At 37.8% G+C, this 26,978-nt stretch overlaps 1 protein-coding gene and 1 long non-coding RNA gene across 6 annotated transcripts in view; one reads left to right on the top strand and one right to left on the bottom strand.

The window, feature by feature from the left end:
- LOC124409186 overlaps positions 1-12,530 on the top strand; it is a 45,998-nt gene extending 33,468 nt beyond the window's left edge. The window contains exon 3 of the long non-coding RNA XR_006929498.1: positions 12,395-12,530. This is a non-coding gene — a long non-coding RNA (uncharacterized LOC124409186). The remainder of the gene's footprint in view (positions 1-12,394) is intronic.
- LOC124409185 (Down syndrome cell adhesion molecule-like protein Dscam2) overlaps positions 1-26,978 on the bottom strand; it is a 167,103-nt gene that overhangs the window by 84,462 nt on the left and 55,663 nt on the right. For all 5 annotated transcript variants that reach the window (XR_006929497.1, XM_046886621.1, XM_046886620.1 and 2 more), the window contains exon 3: positions 21,245-21,328. Coding sequence is in view for 4 of the 5 variants with exons in the window: in XM_046886621.1 (XP_046742577.1) it covers positions 21,245-21,284 (40 nt within the window). In the remaining variant the exon portion in view is untranslated. The remainder of the gene's footprint in view (positions 1-21,244; positions 21,329-26,978) is intronic.

The following is a 26,978-nucleotide window of genomic DNA, read 5'->3' as shown; positions in this document are numbered from 1 at the left end:
TCATCCGTGACGTGAAGATATCTGCACAGACTCGTTTCGTCGGAATAGTTATAACGAAATAGCTGCAGGTGCAGATCGAGGCTGGATGTAGTTTTTTTTTTCTTTTTTTTTTTTTTTTTCTTTTTATTATCCGGTAAAGAGTAGTGTTTAGTCGGACTGATAGTGGATCATACGATTGAAGTCGTCTCGGAAGCATTTTGTGGGATTTTTTGAGTCTCGAATTCTCATTCAAAAATCTAACAATGCACGCACTTGACTCGAAGTCCGGGTGAAAATTTGATAAGCAATTGAATCAGGCCTTCAAGAGGAATACTGAATCTGGAGGGATATAAAAAAGAATTTAAACATCACGATTCCGAGCGAGAAATGTCTGTTTTATGATTTGAAAATACGTTTGAATACGTTTTTTTTTTCATTTTCAATATTGAAACATTGTTCAATCTATAAGCTGCAAAGAAAGTAGCAAGATTTTAACTTGCGGTGTTTTTCTCACGATAATAATTTATAAATAGTGTGAATAATCATTGATCAAATCTGGATAGAAAATACATATTACTGCTGCAAAATCTGTTTGAGCAACGGTCGACTTCAACGTTCGCTTTACACGTTGGATCGTATAATAATCGTTCGCTGTTTAAATATAAATGCGCACAGAATACACATCCGATGTCTATATTTACTCTGGTTACAGGTCTATCGAGAATTATGTAATTAACCGGGTCATTTGTCGGCGATAGTCAGCAAAATTCGTGAATTATGAAGTGTTACAAATGTTAGAGTTTCTTTTTTGTTTTTTTTCCGGTATGATAAATTAAGCATAAATAATGATAAAAACCAGGATTTTTGAGCCTGTTTTTTGTAGTCAGAAAGTTTCACAATGTGGGTTTAAATGTAAACATTGATTTTTTGCAGACAAGAAATCTTCAAAATATTGAACTAATTAGGTGAAAAAAATTTCTCCATTAAGGAAGCGATTTTAAAACGATCGAGACAAAAAATTAAGTTATGATATTTTTTTCCGTCAATCTCCAAAAACACGGAGGTATAAAGACGTTTCTATGTTCATTACAAGTGCCTGGGGAGTAAAGTCATTTTTTTTAAACTGTGATTTTAAGAGTAGAAAGATGTTAATCAAGCTGGAAATAGTGAAGTCGAAACCCGGTTGCGAATTCGTACGGAATGCCTCATGTATAATATACTTGTGCCGCTTGTGCGAATCCAGATTTGCAAGGGTATAGAGAATGCAGTCCACCTTGGAAATTGCTTTTTAATATTGTTAGTCAATGTTCTACTCTATATGCAGACTATTGAGAGATTATTACACAAAAGGTGGTCATTTTTGTTTTTTTCTTTGCGTTCAATAAACTAATTTCACGGTTTTCGACTTATTTTATAACTTGCAACGTTAATCAAATACAAGTTAATCGAATAATATGACTTTTCTTCGGAAAATAATTTTTAACTGGTTCAATTGGTAAAATTTGGAAAATATTTGTGATAAAAGGCGCGTTACGTTTCAGTCAACCGCGTTAAACTAAGGTGTGAACTCGGGGTGCATGTGGGGAGCTTTAAAGCTCTTGAAAAAGGCTGCGGAGGAGGCCTTAAAGCAGAAATTACATCCAGCATCATAGCTCCAAGTTTACTGCGAATTTAAACGTTGAGGGTCAAATTTTGATTTGGAATTACGAGCTCGTATGGTACGAAGCTCCTACTTTCCGCCGTTTGTCGGGTGATTTTATTCACTGATATCTGATTTTCTTCCAAGACTCGCAATGAAGAGTCATGTCATGACTGATTTATGAATGAAAAAAATTCAGCCATATTTTTAGGCAAAAATAAAAACAATCGTGTTTTCATGTTTCATCAAATGCGCATTTTCTGTCCCAAACAAATGAATAAATTAAAAACCTACCCCTTGAAATAAGAATTATAGGTTGTCACGGCCGGCTGGTGCTTATTTAGGGTTCGGACAAATTTTTTATCTTTCGCCTCCCGAATCAGCTGTGCATAATTCAAAAACAATTCTGTATTTTTATCATATCTTTATCTCGACTGTAACCTCTTTCTCCAAGAGGGTGGATTTCCCCATTTAAAATTTACTAGTTTTGACTATATTCTCAGCATGTACATTATTGCAACAGTAATAATATTTAAAAAAATCTTTAACTGCAAGATTTTAGTGGACATTTGTGCTACTAGAATCTGATGAAAAATTCACATCATCGTGCAAACAGTCAGGTTTAGAGGGTGTGCAATTCGTTGAGCTTGTCTTGTACGATGATGTGAATTTTGGATCAGATAATCGCAACAATGCCTACTAAAATTTCGCAATTACGATTTTGTTATTTGTTTTTTGTTTTTAATATTATTACTTTTACAATAAAATATATACTGAGAGTATAGCCGAAAAACGTGTATTTCAAATGAGAAAATCCACCCTCCTACAAGCAGTGATTAGTGTTGAGATAAAAATTGAAATAAATAGAGAATTGTTTTTGAATTATTTAAGGTCAATTTTGGGAGCGAACGATAAAACATTCGTCAGAGCCATAAATCAGAGATTGGGTGTAGAATTTTTGTATGAGGCAGTTGAGAAAAAATAAACAGCCTGTCTTGAGATCATTCTTATAAAAATGAACCGTTTTTTCGAAGATTCTTGTTTTCGGTATTTATTTTCTTGCCAGAAATTTTATCGCAAATGTATGTCAACAAAAATTTGTCGAAGTCGGCTAATCCCCGTTCGCGACTTCTGATCCTTCTCGAAGGATAAGACGGCGCTAATTCTGCAGGCCTGCAAGGCGCGAGTTGCGCGATTCGCTTTGACAATGAGCACCACTGGCACGCGACTCGACGTATTCAGTGCGGAAATAAATATGAGGTGAAAAAGGCTCGACGACTCTTTTGACGGGGAAATATAATTGCCAGGAAAATAAACAATTACGAAACTCCTTCCACCCGTCTCTCTCTCTCTCTCTCTCTCTCTACATTATAATTATTCTTTGCTTTTCTAACTGTAAGAAGTAGAAAATTCACTTCCGCATGCCATCAGATATTTCGCTCCATATCCTTCGAGGGGACCGGAATCCATGAAACAGTTTTATTATTAGATCTTTTAATTACGTTCCATTCGTTTTTCGAGGAGACAATGTTTTTTTTTTTTTACAGTGACAACAATTTTTATTTAATCGGTTGGAGCAATTTTTACAATAGTAATTTTTATTTTATAACTTGGAGATATAAACAAGTTGCAGTCCTCGAAAAACGCAAACAGAAACGAACAAGTTTTACATTTATTTTATAACAGTTCTGGTTTTCGAATCACTGATATAATTTTTTTTTTTTTTTTTTTTTTTCTCTTTGACGTCACAAAATGTTTGTACTGATCATTATCAAAATACTGATTCAAATTTTACAGTCATGAAATTTTTTTATACTTTGTCACTTCAAACTTCAAATGAACGAAGATCGGAATTAAGAACGCCAGTTTTTATGACAATTACTTAGAAAAATAGTTTCCCGTGAGTAAAGACTTTCACAGAATTGTTTTCACTTCATTTTCTTATTTAAAAAAGAAAGCTGCAGTTTTATATTCAGATATGCAGATATTCATTGCATAGATGACGGAAATCTTTGCAAAATGAAGAATCAATCGATATCTTTTCAAGTTTGAAAAAATTCACTCGAAATAAAAACAATCTTGTAGTAAAATTTTCATTGCGCGGCTTGACTCGTAATACGATCAAATTTTGAAATTCGGCCAGAAACTATTTCATCTTACGAGCATTAAAAAAGTAATAAAAAAGCAAACAAATCAAACATTGATATGAATGAGATAAACTAAGGCAAATTGGAACAACCTATTTTTTTGTAGCAGAAGATGTCACCGGGGATTTTGGTAAGACCCGAGACGAGGGAAAGAGGCTTCGTAGTATATACCGTTATGTATCTCAAATGCGATGAAAGAATCACGTTTCGGAAAAAATCGAATGGAATCAGGAAAGCGTGTAAGAATAAAATAAGACAACCCATCGTGCGTTATCCCACAATTTCGGTAGCCCATATGCTTTTAAGATTATAAGCCGATTCTAGATTGAAAAAAAAAAAAATCCAAGAATTCGTCACTCGATCTGCTATGTCGTTTTTTCAAACAACTCGCCAAGAATTTCCATCAAGTTTTAATTCAAGCCGTTGTGCCGTTTCGGAATCTTTATCAATTTTTCCCTTCTTTTCATTTCTAGAAATTATTTTCTGCCATTCTAATAATACTTGAAAAAAAATCGACAGCTCTGTATGGTAAATTTAAGAGTAATATCGATCTTGGATAACTTTTTATTTTTTGACACTGAAATAAAAAAGTCCAAAGTATTTTATAGATTGGAAAAATGAGATTGTCATTTTAGTTTTGTAAAGATGAAATTTTTTGATACGTGCAAAGTTTCCATAATCAATTTCGAATATTATAAAGTAAAGTATGTAATTTCTATATGCATAAATTTTTACAGCAAGTTTTGTAAAATATGTAAAATAAACGATATGATGTTCGAACATTGGACAAAATTCAGGATAAATTTCAATACGTGGAAAAAGCAAGAAAGACGAATAATTGTTAAAAAAAAAAACACGTCCGATTCCAGATGCTCTAAAATATTTTCAAAACCTCAAAAATGCGCGAAATTCATATTCTGAAAATGTGATCCGAAGAATGAGATTTACGAAGGATCGTGTCAAGTCGGAGCGACGAATCTTCGTAGGTATTTGGCAAGAAAACCGAGAGACAGTCTTTCTGCTCTTCGCCTCAAGAAGGCTGCCAAAAACGAGAAGAAATTCCACGCGAATGACGGCAGTGCTAATTTCGAACTTTTCTCCTAACCGTGCGACGCGTTTACCTGCTGCTACTGGTTGAAAATAATTCTTAATTACTTTTTCGGGTTCAATTATCAGCCCGAAGTAAAGTTTACGACTTAAGTTTTCACGACACGAACTGCTCTTAAACACGCAACTGTGTTTACTGGAGCTGGAGCGACGCGGTTGGGAAAACCATAAAGAGTAGTCGGGAAACTCGCTGAAAATTCACTACGAGATGGACAGGGGATGCTTCTTAAAATACCCTTACATCCTTCTTGCCTTTCGTTTCATTACGCCCGCCGTGTTTTTCACTCGCCTAAATATTTTCTCAACTTTGCGGAGACGTGATCCTTTGAATCTTTCAAATTGGAGCAATTTTTTCCGTTTTTTTTTTCTCTCTGTTATGTTGGAACAAGCTTTAAGCATTAGGTGTTAGACCAAAAATTCCTCGAAAGTTAAAATTTTAGCTCAAGAATGATAAGGGAATCGCATCAGATGTTTGACTCCATTTTTGATGAAACTTTTGAAAGGATTATAGAATGAATTAGACATTTGATCCGTATATATAAATATATTTTTTCTGTAAAACCCAGTTTTAAAAATTGCAAATTTTTTCGTTTTTCGATTATAGCTCATGAACGTTGTGAGTTAAAAAAAAGGTTTCAATGGCAAAATAATTGTATAATTTTGAAAATTTCGCGTTATTTATTAAAGAAATGAGTGTATTTAATCACAACTATTTGCTATAATGTTATTGTACGTTATTTAGTGTAAAGTCACTTAATTTGAATTAGAAGTTCTGTACTTCGGGAGGATTTAAAGTACGGCAAAAAGTGTAATGTAAAATAATAAACCGATGTTTAAGAAATTTTACTGATTCACAAGGAATCCTAAGTAGGTCGACCCCTTCGATTTTGATCTCGTTCATACATGTTGTAGCGGATCGAAAACTAAGAGACACGTATATTTTTTTTATCTTATAATAAACGTTTACAGGGGTGAAAACGACCCTCAAAGATGGGCACCCAACCCGGGGTGATTTCTTGATGCGATTGATATATTTGAATGAAACCAACGCTGAAACGTTTCTATCCATTATAATAAAACATTTCAGTGTTGATTTCATGACAAAACTCCGTACGAAATTGATAACTTGACGGTGGCGCAGCAATAAATTAATGGTAACAAAATGTAGTTAATCAGATACCCGAAAAAAAAAAATAATAATATACTCTTGATAATTCATAGCAAATCCAAAAATACAGAAATAGTTGTTTCAACGATACGAATTTCACAAATGTTTAACTGTCAGCGTAAAAAAATGACATTTCTCTCTGAATACGACCCGATTCGATTTCATCCCCAAAAAATCGAGAAAGCACGGCTTTCAGTCCTCGGTGTGACCTACCTTGCGCCAGGCTCCATTTTTCAAGGAACAAAGCACGACGCGGGGAATAATTTAGTACATAAAGAGCGGAGGGTGCCGTTGTGCGAAGGGAGGCGGATACGCGCGTGACCCTGCACCCTGCGCGTACATAATACACGGGAATCTCGAGTGTGTATTACACAGATAAGAGATATATAAGGTAGATATTCCCGGAACGGTGAGACGTCGATGGCACTATACATATTGACAAGACACTCGAGACCGTCACCCCGACCTCCCCTTGTCTTCGGCATCGCCTGGACGACCAGCCTTTGAAGTGTGTGACGCTAGAGGCTGCTGCAAGGGTCGCCTTGTCCAACCGCGGCGCGAGGGCCCTTCGCGAAAAATACGTTTCATTTCCGGTAGGCGAAGGAAGATGTGTAGAGAAAAATTTTTAGGGTGGTTTCGAGTTACGGGTGACCTCAGATTTCCAGGAGAAATACGTTAGGGGTTGCCTGAGAAAAGCGTCTAGGCTCTATTGTTCGTCTGACGTCATTTTTTTCTTTTATTTTTACTTCCCTTTGTTTGAAGCACCTCGACGTTTTTTCTTTTTTCTCTTCTTTTCCAATTTTCGATTCGGACGGTACGCCGAAGTAATGCTTGAGAGGACCAGTACAGTGACTTTTAAACAATTAAGACGAAATCGATTTGTGTTTTAAACGAAGTTTATTTCATGGACAGAAATTTTTGGGAGTAAATTTTAATGTCGTTAGGATTTTTTTCATTACTAATTTTTTTTTTCAGAAAAAGAATGATACGAATCAGGGAAATTGGAAAAAAATGTTGGTAAACAAATTTAGTTTCTTTTCGAACTGTTCGTTGATCATGATTCACATGGTTTTTGTTTTCAAATTTCTATATCTATAAGGTGAGGAATTACTTAAGGATTCTTTTCCAAAAAACTCGTCGACATTCCTGTGCAACATTGATAGCAAAATAAATCTACGCGGACGAAATTAATTATAAGTGTGAAATACTATGAACAAAACCATACAATTCCGTCTCCCGAAACTGATCGTGAAATATTTTTCTCAGTTCACACGTATCGTTGAACAAATAGAATAGCAACTGCAATCTGAAGCGGAGGAAACTTTTCATCAAAAAATAAGGAGGAACCAGCTGCGTTTTATATGACTTATAGGCAACGAGAATCCACCGTTCCTGTACAACCGGAAGTCGGTGATCAATTACGTGTGTATCCTGACCTCTGACCGGCTTGCAGTTTTACTCCAGAGCTCACGTTTCTCGGGGGAAACTGCTTGATGAATAGGCTTTTAAAATGAGAAAGAGAACAAAAATTAAAGAAAAAAAACCGAGGGGTGGAACCGGGATAAGGAACGCAGGTTCGACAGGAGCGGCGAGACGAGGGTCCTCTGAACGAACTGGCTGCTAGTCGAGCCTCGACAATACGAACGCATTTAATAAACAATGGCACTCTAAACAATGCCGGGGGAGGCGGGGCTCGATGAATGAGACAATACATCGGGACACAATACTAATAACCTATTTGCAATTCAGATTCGAATCGGCGATAAAATCGCAATCATTTCGCACTCGAATGAACCGCTTCGTCTCGCGTCCCCAACGATACGGAGATTTTTTATTTTGATTTTTTTTTTTCTTTACGACTCTCAGAAATATTGGGTGTGACGAAGCAGTGCTGAAAGGACGCCTACACTTGGAAAAAAATATTGTATTTTGTAACAAGTGTTACTTATTTCAAATCCCTTTGTTTAATCGCAGCGAATATATAAAGTTGCACCGAAATATCAAATTATCGTAATAGTTAGAAAAAAAAATATATAGTTCAAGTGGACATAATCAAAAGAATAATTAAAGCTATGAAACTCATTTTTATTTTGTATCAAGAACGATACTTTTTGGTTGTGTATAAAATAGTTCAATAATCGAAAATTCATCTCGACGCGAGGAAGTATTTTTTCGGTCCAGAATCAGAATCCTGGAGAAAAGCACGTCTCTGCTTCTTTCCTGATATAAGGCTGCAAACCCGCCGCCGGGTCGGCCGGAATCCGAAGCTCTGCACATGACTCGAAGGTCTTCATTAGCCAGACCGGTCAACCACGATTTGCAAATTCCTCGCCTTCCCAACCCACGCAGCCTCCGCGTTTCCGGCGAACCGCGACGTGGAACTTGCAGTACCTTCGGTACGCGGTGTGAGCAGAAAAGCAGCATTCGCCATTTTGGATCGGGGTAAAAATACAGAAAGATGAGAAAATTGGCGGGCCACGATATCGAATTTTTTAAAAAGGTAAAACTTGACACGTGGAATTTCGATATTTTAAAAATCGAGGTATGCAGATGTGAACGATCAGAAAGGTCAGAACATAGAATGGCAAACTGTAGAATCGTGACAATTCTTCTCGATAATATAGAGTCATACAGATTTATGATTTTGCTGTTACATTTTTTGACCTTTCTAAACTTTTTTCTTTCTGTATTTTGACTTACTCTGTTTTCAATTCTCTGTACTTGGATTTTCCAAGTTTTTAAATTCTACGAATGAAATTTTCGCATGTATGTAAATCCGTATTTTGGTCCTTCTATGAATCAGCAATTCTAGTTTCTTACCTCAACTCACGATTTCGGAGATGAATTATCGTGCGTAAAATTGGAAGACGATAAACGGAGAAAATGGAAATGGATTCTTCATCTCGTTTCACATTTAAACGGCTTCGACCATCACGAGGGGTGGGTACTGAAAATTATACGATGGTTGTTTTTCAAAGACGCGACGTATCGTTGCTGCGAAAAATCGTCGAAATAAAACGGCTTCAACAGGCATTCAAGTACTGAAATGGAAATGCTTGACGGACGAGAAGACAATGTAATACGTGTTTGTAGCTCGATTTCAATGTTTACTGCTTATACCCCTGGCTATTCCCTTCTATTTTTCACACACTCTCTCTCTCTCTACATTTAAATAAACGCTTTTCTCTCTCTCTCTCTCTCTCTCTTTCTTCGCGAAACCATAATATTCCATTTCAGATGCTGCTGATCGAAGCTTCGTTGAAAATTTCTCTGTCGAGAGCGAAGAAAAAATCCAAAACTAGATTTTCTTCCAAAAGCTTTGAAGCGTTCTGAAATTCTGTTGGGATTTTTTTTCTTCCGCACATAATACTTCTCGATATGTTTATGGTGTGTTTTCAGAGTGAAACAGTTTTCATGTTGCGGATAAGAAGATGTTAAGTTAATGAAATTAAGAGAAAAAGTTTTTCCGCTATTAATCTTGATGATAATTTCATCTTTCTCAGGTTATTTAAAACTGTCTACATTATATTTTGGCTTTTTGGTTTTTCTTTTGTACCAAAGACCTCAATTTTATAGTTTAAAGCTCCTCAGAGTTCTGAAATTGCGAAAAATGTGTCAGGTTTCAAAAACTGGTGTGGAATTTGAAAAAAAAATCGATCTATTATCTTGATTGTCGATTGGAACTAACTTTTTTCTGCAGCGTTTATTATACTACTTTTTCGAAATTGAAAATCATGACAATACTTCAAATGCAGGTCTCCTAATTTTATCCAGACGTGACCTTGTTTTTCGGTTTATGACAAACAACCATTATTTTTATGAAAAATATTCAGCTTCTTTCGGATGATTTTGAAAATGAATGATGTAGTTCATGTGGGAAATTGGTCGTCGCGATTTTAACCAGAAAAAGCTATCTTTCGTCATAAGTATATAGACCCTCAATATTATTTACAATTGACTAAACTTGAGTATTTGAGAATTGTTGAGAATTATATGTAATAAGTGAATTGTAATTTACTACGAACAACACATTTTTGATGAGACAAAAAGCTCAAAAATATGGTAGATTTTTCATTCGTGGCTGGAATGAAATAAAAAAGCTTAAATCGGACAGAAGTGTGTATTTTTCATTCGTACCGAAAATATGTTTCATCATGAAAACTAAAATTTATCTCTGTTCAATAAATTGTTTAATGAGTTCATATTGAAATAAACCCTTTTACTCAGTATTTACATGTGACGTGGACTTCTCTTCTAACTCGAATTAAAGACTCTGGAAGTTGAAATGAGATCAAAGAGCAACTCGGAAACTTAACCAATTTGTTAACGTTCACGTATAAACTGCCGCCAATTGATTTACTGATGAATCAATAAACTCGAGTGAGCTTGAACAGCGCTTAACTTCAATTTTCTTGTTAATATAAAAATGAAATAAAAATTTATACGTAAAAAAATTATTCATTCGACGTTTGTAATCAAACTAATCATTTGAATAGTCGAAGATAGCTGAGATGACAATTCATAGAATTGATACAAGTATGGTTTGCTTCCACGGCTTTAATACGTATCACGTGTCACGTGTGTAAAAATTGATTGACCGAGAAAACTTTGTATCGAGCAAAATTTTTGCGAGTAAAATACCAAATCTGTATTTTCTGATATTTGCCTGAATTTTTTGTCTGTGAATAAAAGTTTACAGTTCATATTTACAGTTCAAATCACTCAACGAATATTAAAGATTAAGTTATATTTAGCGTTTGGTCCACGATGTCTTTGAAACTCTGAATTAAGAATCAAAGCGTGGATTCGGAAATTACGGAAGCGTAAAGAGATCGGAGAGATTCTGTTGCTCCGCGTGAATCGTTACATTCAAATTGGGGGAGAAGACGTACAAGTTGAATTGAAGGTAGCAGGAATAAGTCGCCTTCCGAATTCCAGGATCAAGGGGGATCAAGATTTTTTAGCAACGGTAAAAAAAAAAAAAAAAAAAAAAGTTCCGACGCCACCTTGCTGATCGTATAATCTTCCCTCGTATTGACGAAATAAGATCAAGATGGACAAAGGAAATTGAGGAATTCGCGATGCGGAGAACTCGAAATTGAAGTGGGTCAAAGATCAGAGAGGTGAAAAAGACGAAGAGGGAAATAACGAAAGCACCGAATGCTGTTGAGTTGAAGATACAAAGGGAGAAAGGGAGAAAGGGAGAAAGGGAGAAACCATTGACGAGCTTTTGCGGCGATCGTCACGCCACGCATAAGCTACTCTAACCAATTAATATGAACACGCCGGTTTCGTATCGTCTCTGCTTACGCATCGATCTTTCTTTTGAAAGCTGAAGGTTTGCTTCCGGAGAGAATGAAATATTAAATCAATGAATACGGAGTCAATCTGTGATATTAAATCGCGAAATAAAGCTGCGAGAATTAACGCAATAAAATGAACTTTCTCGCATAAGAAAGTTGAGATTTACCCGGAAGGATACTTTCACGGTTTCCTTCGACTTCGCGTACTTTCATTTTGCCAGCTGCTCGCATAAGCACATATTTACTTCCTTACAATTGGCAGCACCGCTTTCAATGGCACTTTCGCTTCTTGAGTTTTCTCATTAATTTTCGATGTCTGTATAATTTTCATAGATCGAATATTTTCGAAGCTAATGATATTGCCTATTCGGAAAATTTAATTACGGAGGAAATAAACCAAAATTTATTGAATTTGGATGAACGGTATACTTTTTGACGTTGAAAAATGCCACAAAAATGTCATTTAGGTGAAAATTTGTCACTTTTGAAGTTTTGTAAACCTGAATAAATGTCGCTCACAGATTTGGAACTTGTATTTTTCTGTCTTCCTTGTTTCGAAAATCTTTTCTTTTACAAATAAAATTACGTTCAGGACAAGCTGTTATTTATACAGTAATTGTGTGTATTATCACAACACATAAATTGTTTTGAATAAATTCAAGTTTATTCTAATTATTCCATGTATAATGAATCTGTTATGGAAAACGAATCATTAATATCTAATATTGAACCAGATGAAATTTGTATAAACCAACTTAATATTTCGAGTTTTTTAAATTTTCGGACATCAGAGAGAACTTGAGTGGACAATTATCAGTTGCAATTTTCTGAACATCATATTGATTATCAGCAGACGAAGGGAACAGGCTGGTACCCATAAAAAATATTCATTGCAAACGCGTCATACACCTGCACTAACTCCGATGAAAGTTGGGGTATAAAATGGAGTCTTTCCGTGTGGAACACAAAGCCGTTTCCGCAGGCTATGCGAGTCAAGAGCCTTTGCTCCTGGTATAACTCGCTAATTAAATAAAATCCCCCTTTGTTGCAGGATGCTTGCGGGTGTCGGCCGGAGGGCCTATCGCGTCAGAAGTACTGCAGTCTGTCCGTCTTTCCGTCACCAACTTTTGTTGAGTTCATCTGAAGACCCTGCGAGAGATGTTGGAAAAGTTGAAAAGTCAACGAAGCTCGGGTGAGATGTGAGTATTGAAAACCGAATCTTTTTGCCTCTTTCCGAAAATATCATGATTTGAAAAAGAGGCAGTGAATATTTGAGGTGGAACAAAGTGAAACACGTTCATTAACTTCGTGAAGAATTTTTAATTTTCTGGAGTCCTGAAACTAAGTTTTCAACTCATACGTGATGCCGTTCAATGTTCGTCGTCGAACCTGCGTCTCACTGTCGAAATTTTTCATCCCTCTAATGTTACTTTTAAAATGGAATTTCAATTAACCATGACCCATAGTACCGCCGACAGGCTTTTATATTAATTTTGATTTAGCACTCTTCATTTTCATAGCCCTCGGCTATTGATCGTACCTGAAGCCCATTCATCTCTGGCACTGCCCGTCCCGTTGCTGTAGATACATGTACGTTATCCTTGCCGACTTGTCACTGTAACCATAAACGCGTATTCCGATCGGTTGTTATGAATCCAAACTTGGCCCGTCGAAGCACCATGGAAATTCATATTTCGCTGCAAATCATCGATTCATGAACACGGATGAACAATCGGGGGTGCGAATTTAATCGGAGTATCGTAACTACGCTGGTGAAACTTCCAAGGGTTGTAACTATGACGTGATGTTGCTAAAAAACCCTAATACTCGATTCGGAAACACTATGAACGAAAAAAATTTTGCTTCAACATTTTCCCCGATGACTATGAATATTTAGCTGTAGAAAAAATCGTGAGAAAACAATATATTTCTCTTACTAAGTCAATTCTATTCCGTTATGGATGGATTCTGCTTCGCTTTTCCAGCTATATAACGCTTTAAATTGTTATTAGACCAATAAATTTAACGATTCGGGAATTAAATCGTCGCAATCTGATGTCTACCCGGATTGTTTTCGCATATATATACCGAGCACTGAAGCCATAAGAACGGGAATGGTGTACAACCGTAGAGCGTTAATAATTGCTCATGGAATGTGCCAAAACAGTGAAATTACAAGCATTCTGGAATGCGGTGAGACGCTTCTGAAACTTCTGAAACTTGTTAGAAATCTTCGTTCAAACTTACCGTTGAGGTATGCGAAACACTTTGTCCGCCACGTCAGCAGAGTGAGGAGAAAAAATTGCATGATAAGTTTCTGCAGCGACGTGCTTTCAGCCCTTCCGATGCGATAAACTTTAATTCGTTCGTGGTTCGAGGTATTTGTTGATTGATCTCGAGCGTAATTGGCAATTCAGTATTGTCGTTAATTCCATGTTATTTCGGTTTATCCGTTTCCAATTTCGACACCATATCGATTTGCTTTGCATGTCATACAGAGATTGGAACATAAAATGCTGAATCGTTGAATTTGTCTACCACAGTATGTTGAATTATTGAAATATCATAAAACTTCTCCCAGACTTTCGATTGCAATCTCTTCGCTTTGTGAATAATACCTTCCATTGTATTCGATGTCAATCGCAATTTGACGTGACTATTAGGATTGGAAGATGAAATTCTGACGAGGTGCGTTAGTATGGATCGGGGTTAATCTCGGCTGGCAATGTTACACCGTAATATCTACAATTATTAGCGTAGAATTGGCGAATCGCATAGATCATCCGACGGTTTCAGTTTGCCGGTGCTCTCGGAGTTTGGAGGCTGGGTCGAAGCTGCGGATTTGGTTAGGTTGGGTCGGGTTGGTCTGGGTTCCGGGGATTAGGTCCGCTCGCAGATCCGTCAGACTGCGACGCGGTAAGCGGATTATATCGGTATACGATGCGACCGATCCATCGTTCGATAGAGAAGCAGCATCCCGGCCCGTCGAGCATGGACGATGGCGAGTTCCGCAGACTGAGCTTCCGGAAAATTGAAGGGAAACAGGCCACGCCGTCCCGGCACTCGGGCTTTTAACCATTCCAAGTCCATCTGCAACATTGCGCCCAACCGTCAGCCAGGCACAGAGGAGAAACGGACTTCAATGAGTCTGCAGAATGCACGGAATGAGACGGAGATGAGAAGGAGCGAACCAGAGAGACGACATTATGCTTGACGTTAATGAGATGGTGAGAAGGGAAGAACCTCTGAGGATGAATAACAGTCTGCTGGTGTGATGCACCGTACCTACGATGCATCGGAATCTGCAGTCTGACTGCAGCAGCTCGATGAACCGACGTTCGAGCTGAAACCTACGCAAATATGTATTTTCGTACTTACGTTATTGGTAACAGACAACAGTGACAATCGATACCTATACCTACGTCGTCGGGACGTGAAATATTGATGGAGTGAATTGTGCATTCGGAATACGTCAAAGCTTCTGCAATATGCAAGAGAGTTACAATCAGTGATATGAATGTCCGCTCTCTGCTGATGGTTCGTGTCTCTCATGTAGGTACATATATGGCGTTTCATATGGCTTCGGAAACAAGCTGTCGCGATTGGAGCGAATTCCACGGTAAAAAAATCATTCAACCCACTTCATATGCCTGTCAGAATTAACAACAATTTTAGCGTTTGATGTCCACTGAGTCACCAAGTATGAAAGCTGAACCCTAAATTCAGTGGTTACATCTGATCATTGGAACTTATTATCACCATTTTCAATACCTTGAAAAATATAACTAAACCACGGAAGAGGATTTTATCTTATAATACTCGAAGAGTGTTTTGAAATGAAATATTTTCCACATTTCCTCCGGCTGAATAAAACATAGCTAATCGATGAAAGAATTGCATGTTACGTGTTAAAGTGCACTTCTGATGTGGAAAGATCGGTTACTCTTATGTTCACCTTTGCTTACGCTAAGAATTGTCTTACGTGAAATTTTTCCCAGTAGTGAATTGGCGTTATCTACAATCGAGATTCCGAGAATAAATATTCTTTTCTCTTCTTTCCGTTTCTTCGTTTATGGATTATTTTACAGGGAAGGTGAAACTCTGTTATGGACCGTTGCAATGATACATCAGCTTGAAATATCTATCGCTCGAGGCTTCTGGCTGTCGAAATAAAATAAGGGTACAAACGAACACGGCACAATATGATTTGTCCCCTTTTGCCCAATCCTGATGGAATAAAGATTTGTCTTCGAGGCTTAGGGATCTAACATGATACACTTTTGGATGCAAACGTACAAAGTACAATATTAAAATGAGCTCTAAAATCTCAAAATAACGTAGAATCGATTGAAAAAATTTTATCTATGAAGATAGGCAGTTAGTAGGTTGTTCTTCTACGTTGAAACACACAAATGCATTTCTTCTGAGTTAACATTATACTGTTCATTCATGTGCAAGTGAAAAACCTTTATAAAATCTATTGCATATTCGGTACTAAATACCCAAAATGATTAAAGTCAAGATTCCATGGACCATTTCACATCTAGCTGAAAATGTATGGGTATTACTAAAAAATATTCTTTAGCAATTTGGTCCCGTTTACCTATGATTATAATCGAAATAATCTTTGTCTGTGACATTCGGGTTCGTCAGTCTTGATATCTCCATTGGATACTCTGAGGAAACCAAAATGTCCAAAAGCAGAAAACCACAATCGAAATTAAGCCACCATTTTAGAACCGTCTTAAAATTTTCCGGCATGGTTTCAAACTTGCGTACAAAATTAAATTTCATTTGAAAAAGTGATATCGTAGAGAAAAGCAGACGGCACAACTCTTTGGGTTTTGAATATGCTCCTGACGCACGTGCTAAGCTGACCTGAACTCGCGGCACGCGAAGCAGCACAGAGCACGTACAAACCGGTGGCATAAACCCAGGACGACGTTGGTTCGTCTGTGCGTAGAGATGATGGATTAGATTGGAGCTGGCGTATGATGGATGCGGGAGGATGAAAATATGAATCAAAATACGGAGGCAAACATGCCCGGAACGATAAGTAAACTCATGACTACCAAGCAACTCCCGCGTGCTGGGAATCGATTGCTGCCGCTCGTGAATATGTGAAAAATTCATTCGGCGCGATGTATGCATAACCTGGAATGGACTAGACTATACGGATGCTTTCGAATTGCTGCATGTGTGTGAAAAGCGTGGCTGATCTATTTTCCATACCCGCATCACCCACCCCCGCCAAACACGTGTCATCGCTTCATGTATCGCGATGCCAATGACGATTTGAAAGAGTTTGACCTCACCTCCATCATACCTGACGTAGCATTCCCAGCCGGCGTTACCCGAATCGCAAAAATACCCCTTTCAGAGCGAGTGAGATAGCGACGAACGGACATTGATCACGTTGAAACGGATATCCGGTTTTCCCTGACCGCTTCGCACACCCCGATATATTGTCGACGCATAAATTTCCCATTGTTCCCTGTGTACCATTTCGTATTGGTTTTTGTTTTCCATTTCTTTTTTTTCTTTTTCTTGTTTTTTTGTCCCAAACTTTCTACCCCGCTAAAAATTTATTGTTTACTCTTCGGAATGCTGACTCTTACTCTTCAAATACTTCTCAGATTAACGACGATCCTTTTTAATAGTTTAGAAGGTAAACAATCACGTTATGATATCTGATGTGAATGAAATGTATCGGAGACGTTCTACGTTGGCGGTGAAGATTTGAAGTTCTATCAAACAGCCTTAAACCATATGATGGTACACCATGGTTCACCTTATATACAACATTACAGCAGTGCTAACCGATGAAGACTCACGTTCATCTTTCTCAAACACTCTGGCTTTGCACTTGGCCAATCGTCAATTCTCTGTCTCAACACGGGTAATTACTTATAGTGCTTATTTGCAGGTGAATTTTAGATGTATCTTTTACAATTGTGAGACACTTAGGGTCTGTCTCACAGCGTGGAGAGCACAGCTGAAACGTTCAGACGACTGGCTAGACGGGAAACCGGGTAAGTGCGACGTAATTAAGAGATGAACTTGGATGTGTGCATGGATCTGGGGGGAGAAACTCGATTCTTCGTGTATATACTACACCGTGTAATACGGTATACGTTTATGAATAACACAGTGAGCCCGCAGCAGAGTTGCACCGTTTTCGCACTATGCGAGTGTATTTCGACAGCCACGCTGAGCACTTCACTGTGCCGAGTGTCGGCAAAGTGCTTCTGATCGATTACATGTCATCCATAGCTCACTCTGGGTTCGACGTTTCCCTTGCCAAACCGTACCTTCCTGCCCATCCACCCTGCGCTGTGGTGTTCGTACAGCACTTCCCCAGTTCCCCATACGGCCATCTATGTGCCAGGCACTCTCTTCATCTCTTTTGGATGTCATCAGCAGAACCTAGATTTCATACCTGTTCCTCGGTGCGATAGGTACACTTAAGAAATTTTCAAAATCGTTCTGGGCAGCGTGATATTAGGTATTACATGGTCATGGTGGTGAACATCTTGGTATTCTGTCTTCGAGGGGTTGGATTCTTTATTTTTTTACGAAATCACTGGCGGACTCTTCATCTTTATGATTCTCGAGCGAATTTTTCAAAGAATTTTTTTAGACAAGACGATTGGTTACTAATCATTGCCTGTCGTATCCTACACTCATTGTCAGACTTGATACTCAACCAACTTTGAAAATGGAACATGTAAAAGCGTTTGCCAATTTTTTAGCTTTCAGAATACATCATTACAGATTAATTGCTGCTCGGAAGTAACGTAATCAATACAAAAGTCTCTACAGAATTGTAAAAAAATATGTACACGATTAATCAAACAGACTTTCAAAGACTGTTCAATTATCAATAATAATTACTAGAATATTTATCGCTGATACTGATACTGCCCCGATTACATTCGATCCCATGGCAGCAAGCCACATTATCAGAGAAAATTATCTTGTCTAATCATTAGCAAAGTTATGCTAGATTTAAGCGATGTATCGTTTATTCTCCGTTCGTATCTTTCTCTCTCACTCTTTCGTTGTCTCGTATTTTGTAATCCCTGAAACCGATTGGAGCGACGGCCAAGAGCTGAAGGGGGAAGAGAGGTGGGGGTGGAGGCTGATAGGATTGGGAAAATCAGGAACAATTCCTTGGTACGTTGCCAGCAGTAGCAATCGCGAAAATTTCCTCGATTGGCGTAATCATTGGAGAAGGGACTTGAGGAATTTTTTTTACTCCCAAATCTCTCGAATAACTGGATGCTGCCTCGATCCAAACTGTTTCCGTTGCACGTTTATACTGCATGCGATACACAATTACTGTGGAATTCTGACAGTCGAATTTTTCATACTGAGGAAAGCTAGTGTGAAATTTTTCTACAATTTTCCAAACTCAAAGATAAACGAGTTCTTCAAATTGTATTGATAATTTAGAGTGTCTGCGTCAAAAACGTTAGTAACTTGCGTAAGAATACACTAATTTTTGTTAATTCTATAACGAGATAGTCGCACGTTGCGTATGCATCAAATTAATAATAGCTAGTTTCAAGATCGAAATAATTACCGCGAAGTACTTTAAGATGAACGTCTGGGTGTATAGATGCATAATTAATGTTTCCCCAACGATATCGCAGGAACGAATAACCGGAATTTAATTATCTTTATCTGAACTGACACAGTTTTTTTTTTATTTGTTAGATCTGTATAAAGTCTGAGTAAAATCGGCGGAGCTATTTCTGAGTTGTTGTAAAAAATAAATTCTTTGACGAAAATGAATGAATCAATTTTGTTTTTATTCAACTCAGAACTGTAAAGATGTTCAGTAAAATTAGCTGCGAGGGAGTTATTCTCGTCTTATTTGCGAAAATGATAATCGTTTAGTCCAAGACTTCGGTTTTCGTAAATAACAGGAACAGAAGAAAGATTTTCTTTGCTTCTTACGCTTCTCTTTCACACTGAATTTCATCCTTGAAACAATCGAAGTATGTCATTTTACAATTAGTTGCTGTAACGGCATCAATATCATCGACACGCAAGGGTATTTCGTTTCCATCTAAAGCCGCAGATATTCGACCGAATGCTATTAGTCTTATTAACCCTCCCTCTTAACCGCCCCTTCGCCGCGCAATGCACCTCCCGCTACCCCATCGTTGCCAATTTTGCTGGTGTATCCAAAATCGAACTTGGCAACCGTCCATTTCCGGCTTATACACGGCGACTGTATGTTCACCACATATATCGGTCGGCTACCGTTCAAAATGGCTGTTTATTTCTGCTCTTCGATACGATGAACCTTTTCAATTAGTCCATTTCTTTGACTTGCTGTTTATGTATTATAGGCACAACAGATGGTGTTGATTTGTCGTCAGGTCATACTAGATTGAAATGATATTCTATTCTACTGACATCACATGGTTGCAAGTTGTCATCGAATAGTGTTAAATTGACACGAAATTGCTGTCCCAAAGAAGTTCACACCGAGGTTTTTTCTTACTGTGTAATTTAGCCGATGTTACGGATGAATTTGATGAGCATAAACTTAGGCATCACAAGACAGACCTTGGAGGTAAAACACTGGACTCGATCACGTGACGACGATTTTCTTGTTGATGGTAGAAAAGCAATTATCTTAAATTAATGTTTGTCCTCGGGTGTTTCGGAGCGTGTCTGCAACCTGCAATACTGGCATCAATAGGTTGGTCGGTTCGAGAGGGGTCGGTAAATAGAAGCGTCTGTCCCTTACCTCCTAACCCTCGAGGGTGGCTAGAGGAGTCGGGGTGTTCAGTTCAAGGCGATCCAGTTCGATGGCTGTAATCCGGCCCCATGAATCCACCGCTGTTTGCATTCTAATTGTAAGTATGTGCGTCGAGCCGATATAGTGCGGATCGAGGGCTGCGCTTACACCAGCCGGCAATGGCCGATAGCTGTGGGACATGATCGTCGCCGTCTATAAATCGATGGATTCACATTTGATGTGGCGAAGCTGCCCCAGGGTCGATACTCCTCTGGGCTATCGCTGCATTCGGTATTCTGCGCAAATAAATCCGAAAGCCCGGCATTTCCATGACTCGGTGTCTTTACACCGAATAACGGAACGCGGTAATTGATTGAATATTTTCAATTACTTACACGGTAAAAATACGACTCGCACAAAGGATTTTTGTTAATTAAAAACCGGCCAGGCAGTTACCCCGAGGGAAAGCTCGTCGAGGTTTAAATTCAACGCATCGGATCTTCGTCACGTCCGCCCCCCCCCCCCCGAATATTTACTTATATGAAAATTAATGAAAACTTTTGTCGGTTTTTGGGGATTCGTTTAAATTTTTGGAATTATTGTCACGTTATTGTTTATATTTAAAAATTGTGAACGCTCGGTTAAATTACACTTAAATATTTTGTGACCTTGAAAAATCCTCTCGATACGGGTGGGATTTTCTAAAATTATTCAAGAACTTAGAGAAATATTTTTACAACTCTCACGCAAGTTTTTGAACCTTGCCAAAATCTTACGACTTCTTTTGCACTGCGAAGAAATCTCCTGAAATCTTTCGAAATTTGAACTTTTGAATTTCATATTTATCATCATATTTGTTAAAATCTTGTTCATATCATGGTGCCTGAAATTAGGAAAAAAAATTCCGCAAGAATATTGCGGTTCAGTTAATTACTGCTATCACAACACGACATCAAAGTAAATTGCTACTTTCGTGTATTCCCGAAGTTCGTATCATGCTAATTGCAGGATTACTGTATCAAACTCTTGGTAAAGTCGGAATGGGTCGACTTATGCGTCACTTCATTCAAATTGCTATATTCCTATCCAGAAGTGCTTGTGAATCACGAATCGCCCTCGTGATCTGACTTTGATTTGTGTCCTTACCTGACAGTAGAAGGAGAAAAGGCAGCAGAACAAACTCCATCCCAGTAGTCCAGACTCGATGTTCAACACATGCCTAGAAGTCTCCTGTAACAAGAAAACAAAAAGGTACATTTAATGCAATTCCCTCAAAATTCAAGTTCCCAGTTTCTAATCAAATTTTATTTCGGATACACATATTTATTCCACTATACTTTTGCGCGTCACTTTACGACGTTTGTTCGTTGCAATAAATTGCAAACTGCTCAATGAATTCTATTCGGTTCCACGGTTCTATTTTCCTCATCACTGTAGCCATTCCGGCCAAAGTCGGAGTGATCAAGGCGTGAAATTTAGTCTCTAACAAGCGTGTAAGGCCACGTTTATTTTAAACAGTGGGTACATGTGGCTATGGGCACTGCAAGAGAACTAGCTCGGCAATAATGGACAGTAAGAACGATGTAGGGTAGATTCTGCTAATAACCGTTCCTGGCTGAACTGCTAGAAATTTTATTTCGAATTATGGAGCATAAAATAAACGGATATGAGTATGATCCTTTCCGTCCAGCGTCTCGTTAAATTCAATATCATAGAAAACCTTTTTTGCATACATGAAGCAATTCCCACGAATTCAACATCAGAAATACAAAAATTCATATTAAGAACAAAAAGTGGATGAATTAAAAAAATATTCAAACATCGGTGAAGATTGATTGTTTTGATTTTACTCAGTTGCTGTGATTTCTTTGGATTGAAATACTTGCTAACGTATAGTATACCAAACACAGTTCTATTCAGCGTAAAAGTACTTTCTCAATATGTACAAAGGATGGTTTCCAGTTTCTTTTAACTTCAGTCATCGTGCTCGAGAAATTTCCTTGTCTAAGACGGTAGCCGGTAGCTTTTAATGAGAGTCAGAGGCGCTTGGTGAGCCTATCGAGTCTTGTAGCAAAAGGTTATATTCCTGCAGTGTCGTCGCTGAGTGAGTCTGTCCCTAGTTTTTCCTCCTGCGTCAGAGCCGTTTTGGGAAAAAGAATAGACGTGTCGCCGAATGAGCGTAAACGTACATCCGACGTTCCGCGAAATTGTTGAAAGGGTTTGCAGACCTGGCAACAGTTCGCTTTGTTCAGAGATGGAACAAATTTGAAACGCTTTGTCGCGACGGAAGCAGCAGCTCGTGTCTGTAGTGAAGAGCACCTGTTTGGCCAAGCCTCATTATCGCTGCATTTTAAATCTCGTGTCGTACCGTTTCTCGTTTTTAACACTAAAACTTCTCTTCCGACGTTTGGAGCACCCCTCAGCCAGTTTCAACGCCTCGTCGGTATTAAAATTCTCTAATCAGCTCGTCGGATGACGAAAACGCTACGAAATCACATTCTCACAAATTTCCGGATGCATACAACCTGCACTACTATTATATACAAAGATTAAACTTATGTACGATGTCTAAAGTGTCATTACAGGAGTAGTAAGCCAAAGTTATTTTATCACAGAACCGAGAAACAAGAGATGAGACTGATTTTCAGTGGTGTAGGCATTTTCGAAACGACCCTTAAGATTTTTGCATCTGCACTTTTAAACGTTTGGTCAGCGGTATAACGTGTAAACTATAATTCTGAGACACTGATGTACAAGAACATTGTTCCACGTTCTTGGATTCACTAGATGTGCATTAAAAAACGAAGAAAAAAGAACTTCCGATTAAACTTGAGGGATTTTATTACAATTTAATACTTTGGATCACAGTACACCTTGAACTATAACTTTAGGAGAAATCTTTCAATTATCATTTTTTTTCTCTTCCAATTCTCTAAATGCGCATGAATTTTTTTTTTTTTTTTCTTGTTACAAGTTCTAGATCTAGAAAAAATAATTATTTTTTCATCATAAGAAAGTGGAATTGAGCCTGTGATATATTTTTTTTCGATTTGTGCTTTTTCTTCGACCCCAAATTCTGAAGAAGCTGAAGAAGTTAAATGGACATACAATTTGGTCTTTATGATGGTCATATGCAGTTTGGAATTTAACATACGAATATAGCGGTCGAAACCGCGAGTGAAGATACTAGTATAGAATAGTTAAGGCGGGCATCACGAACGTGTAATGACGAGAGTGAGACTCGAAAACATTTTCCAGCCGTCGAAAGCACCTCGAGACCGCATGCGTTTTCGTTATCGCCAACGTTTGCCGCGTACGAGTCTCGCATGTATTGGTGCACGGTATATTGTACTTGACGCCGGAAGCGCGCCAGGGGCCATTTTTCACAGTACGGACATCCGTTTCCGGTTGACAATCGCCGCAAAATACAAACAAAAATTGAGAGGAAAAAACTTGATGTGCTTTACGCTATACACACATATACTACCGCAGGAAAAGATATCATTGCCCGCGGTGACACGGGAATGCACTTTATTTTACTGCATAAGCACCCACTGTGGGCGTTCACCTTTTTTACTCTTATACCTACACACAATACAACTTGCAAGTCATGCATGCCACCCGCGAATCTTTTTTTAATACGCCAGGCTATGTTCCTACGCAGTTTTCATAAAGCAAACTTTTTCGATTGATTTTTCTATAAAAAAAAAAAAAAATTATGATCACCATTTTTTTTTTTTTTTTTTTGTCCAGATTTTTGGTCCGAAGTAAACGCAATTCTACTCAACTCCATATTTTACGGTTGCATAGGTTTTTCGCTCTGGATATATACTTGGATCAACGGAAATTTACCGATTTCAGTGAATAGCTTCGGATTTTTCGTAAGTGTTGACTGAAACTGAAATAAAAAATAGAACCTACGTGGTGAAGGTGTCATTTGTCACAAATTTTTACATTCAATAAAATGGATATGATACTAGAAGCGTTTTGTATAAGAGAATTAATCTCCGTACAAAACAGTCTCGCGAATGTTTGTTTTAAAATTGATTGAATGTTTGAAGATGACTCTTGACACAAAATTTATAACTTTTCAACGGCTTCGGCTGCAAATTAAGTTCACTGGACACTTCATTCCTAAACGGTTTCTTTTTTGCTATGCACAACAACTATTTCCAGGTAAGATCAAAGAAAAATAACGTTGCTGCCCAAAAAAAAAAAAAAAATCGCAATTCAAAGTCTGATACAATTTGCTAGTCCTTTCTTGTGCACGATTTTTTCTTACCCTATGAATTATTTCAAAACACCCTTAATCGATTCGATCGGTAAATTGGAATTTTCACTTTACGGTGCGGCGTCTGAAATCCAAAAAATTACGATTTCTTTCCATGAAAATTAAAAACTTAGGTTTATTTAGGCTGGTAACCGGGCCATAAGGACAAACGTCATAAGGACATTTCCGAACAATCGCAGTATCGAATGGAGACCGTCGTTTTCTCGTACAGCATAGCTGAAAAGCTATTAAGGAAAAGCAGGCGACAGAATGAGGCGGAACGGTACAGTAAGAGTTCCACAAGGTTTGGGGGTGACTTTTGGTCTACGCCCCTGATAATTCCTTTCACCATCACGTTTTCTCATCTCCCGGCACCCTGTAACAAGCTCTGTCCCGTTCCCATCCTCCGCACCGTATTCTCTTTTTCTCTCTTTCAGTCCTTCCGCGCCTCGCCTCGCAGATTGCACCCTTATAGCTACCAAGCCTCTTTCTCTCTCTCTCTCTCTCTCTCTCTATTTCTCTCCCTCTCGCTTTTTCTGCCACTTGAATCTCTCCGAGGAATAAGAATCCCCTAACTTGAGTTTAATTCACCCGATTATCATACCGACTGAGCGAGTAAGCTTGGTTAAGGACAGATAAGCTGCCTGGAATGAAAGAATGAGAGAGAAGGAATTACGCCGCGAGCGAGCAAGGAGGTATAATAAATAAATGATGATCGCACTCTGGAAAATCTCCGACACAAAGACTTTAATTAAACTCATTTACTTTTCCATACTCTATGTATGTATATGTATATGCCTGTGTCTACACGTCCTTTCAACGATTTATTCACGGTTCAATATTTTGCGAAATTTTTTCCGTATCTTTCATTCTAAAAGTGAACAAATAGTATTTTTATTAGGAATTAGTTTCACTAATATTCGACTATTTTGTATCTGAAATTCGTTGCCTCTTGAAGCTTCGCGAAAAATTTAGATACCAAAAAATCTTGACTAAAACACTAAATCGAAGAACAAAAATTGACATTCTAAGTGGTATCTGAATTAAACATCGTTTTCTGACTTGAAAAATACATTAGATGACCAACTGTTTTCATCCAACTCCGTATAATTGCGAAGAAAAATCGGGAAGAAATATGAAAATGGTGATGTACAATGCTGAATGCATTTTACGCTTTTTACACATAATTATTAAACTTTTTATTTTCATCTTACGACAGACAGTGAAAAATTAATTTCTTTCGTGCCTGGTCTTTTTCAAACGGTTCAATTTCAGTCCAGAAAAAAGTTAGGATGCCGCCTAATTCCAAATAATAATCGGAGTAATTTTAATGCAAATAAATTGCATTAATTACGTAACGTAATGAGAGTTATTAAATATAATGTGTGGATATAAATTTGTGCCAATGTGATAAATTCGTCTGATCACGGCTAGTTGATGAGGAATATTGATGCGATTGATGAAATCAACGGAAAGCTGCGATAGTCACAGGTCTATGGTTGCATCCAAAGCTCCTTGGCTTGAGTTCAAGCCCAGATGTTGGCCTTTCGTTAAAGCGTTATGACTGTTTCATAAAACGCGAAGCGTCGAATCAATACGCTTCGATATCAGAGCTTTTCATTCCCATACGGTGAAGTACTCACTGCATTACGTACACACATGCGTACATCTACCGCCACGCTTTTCCCAACCCAGAGGCGAAAGGGAGAAAATGAGAAGACAAAAAATACTCTGTATGTTCATGAAATGTACGAATTCTATTAGCGCATGTAGAGCTGTACAGATTGAACAGGAATCGAGCGATGCAAAATATAGATATTATATCGAGAGATGTATCGACTTCCATGCGATACGAAAAATTCAAAAGCAGTTGCTTTTTACATTCAAATATATCGCTTTATTCGTTTTTCATATTTTTCAACCTACACGTTTATACATATGTATCAATCGACAGGTTAATTGGTCTCTTCCGAAATTCACGAAGAGGTACAATAATCACAATTTTTTTTCTCACAAACCATAAATCACAGAGTTCTTCTCATTGTCAGTTGCCTTTGCCTTACCGTATTTTCTAATGCTATAATTTTCTTATTCAAATGACTGTATTCGGTCGAACTCGCTAAAATATTTTTTTTCAACACCATGCTGGTATCATTGAATAACCAGCCTCACAATATTCCATCGTTATTGATTATGATCAATAATTAGCAGTATTAAACTAACTACTTGAAAAAATCTGTTTTAGCTGTTAGGTAGAAAATAGTCTTCCAAGTAAAATGAGTCTACTGGAAGTTAAAATCTAACGAATCTACTAGACTTTCAGTAATTCTGAAGCAATTCGAATTCAAGTATTTGCTTATAATTCCCGTGTTTTCTGTTCTTGTATTTAGTTCAAAGAGATCTTCGTACCTTACGAATATACTGATTTGATAAATACTCAACGTACCACTGTCTCGTAATTAAATTCATAAAAAGTGTGGATCGTGGTCAACCAACCTCCTTAAAAAGAAGTTTGAGAGTGATCGATCAAAACGTTTCTAAAATCAATTTGACTGACCACATTTCTTGCACAAATTTTCGACCAATCCAAAACATTTTATCCACAAGTGC

This window comes from Diprion similis, chromosome 8, assembly GCF_021155765.1.
Source record: "Diprion similis isolate iyDipSimi1 chromosome 8, iyDipSimi1.1, whole genome shotgun sequence".
NCBI classification, from domain to species: Eukaryota; Metazoa; Arthropoda; class Insecta; order Hymenoptera; family Diprionidae; genus Diprion; species Diprion similis.
The sequence above is the reverse complement of the archived record's forward strand: the minus strand, read 5'-3'. Positions and strand labels throughout refer to the sequence as shown.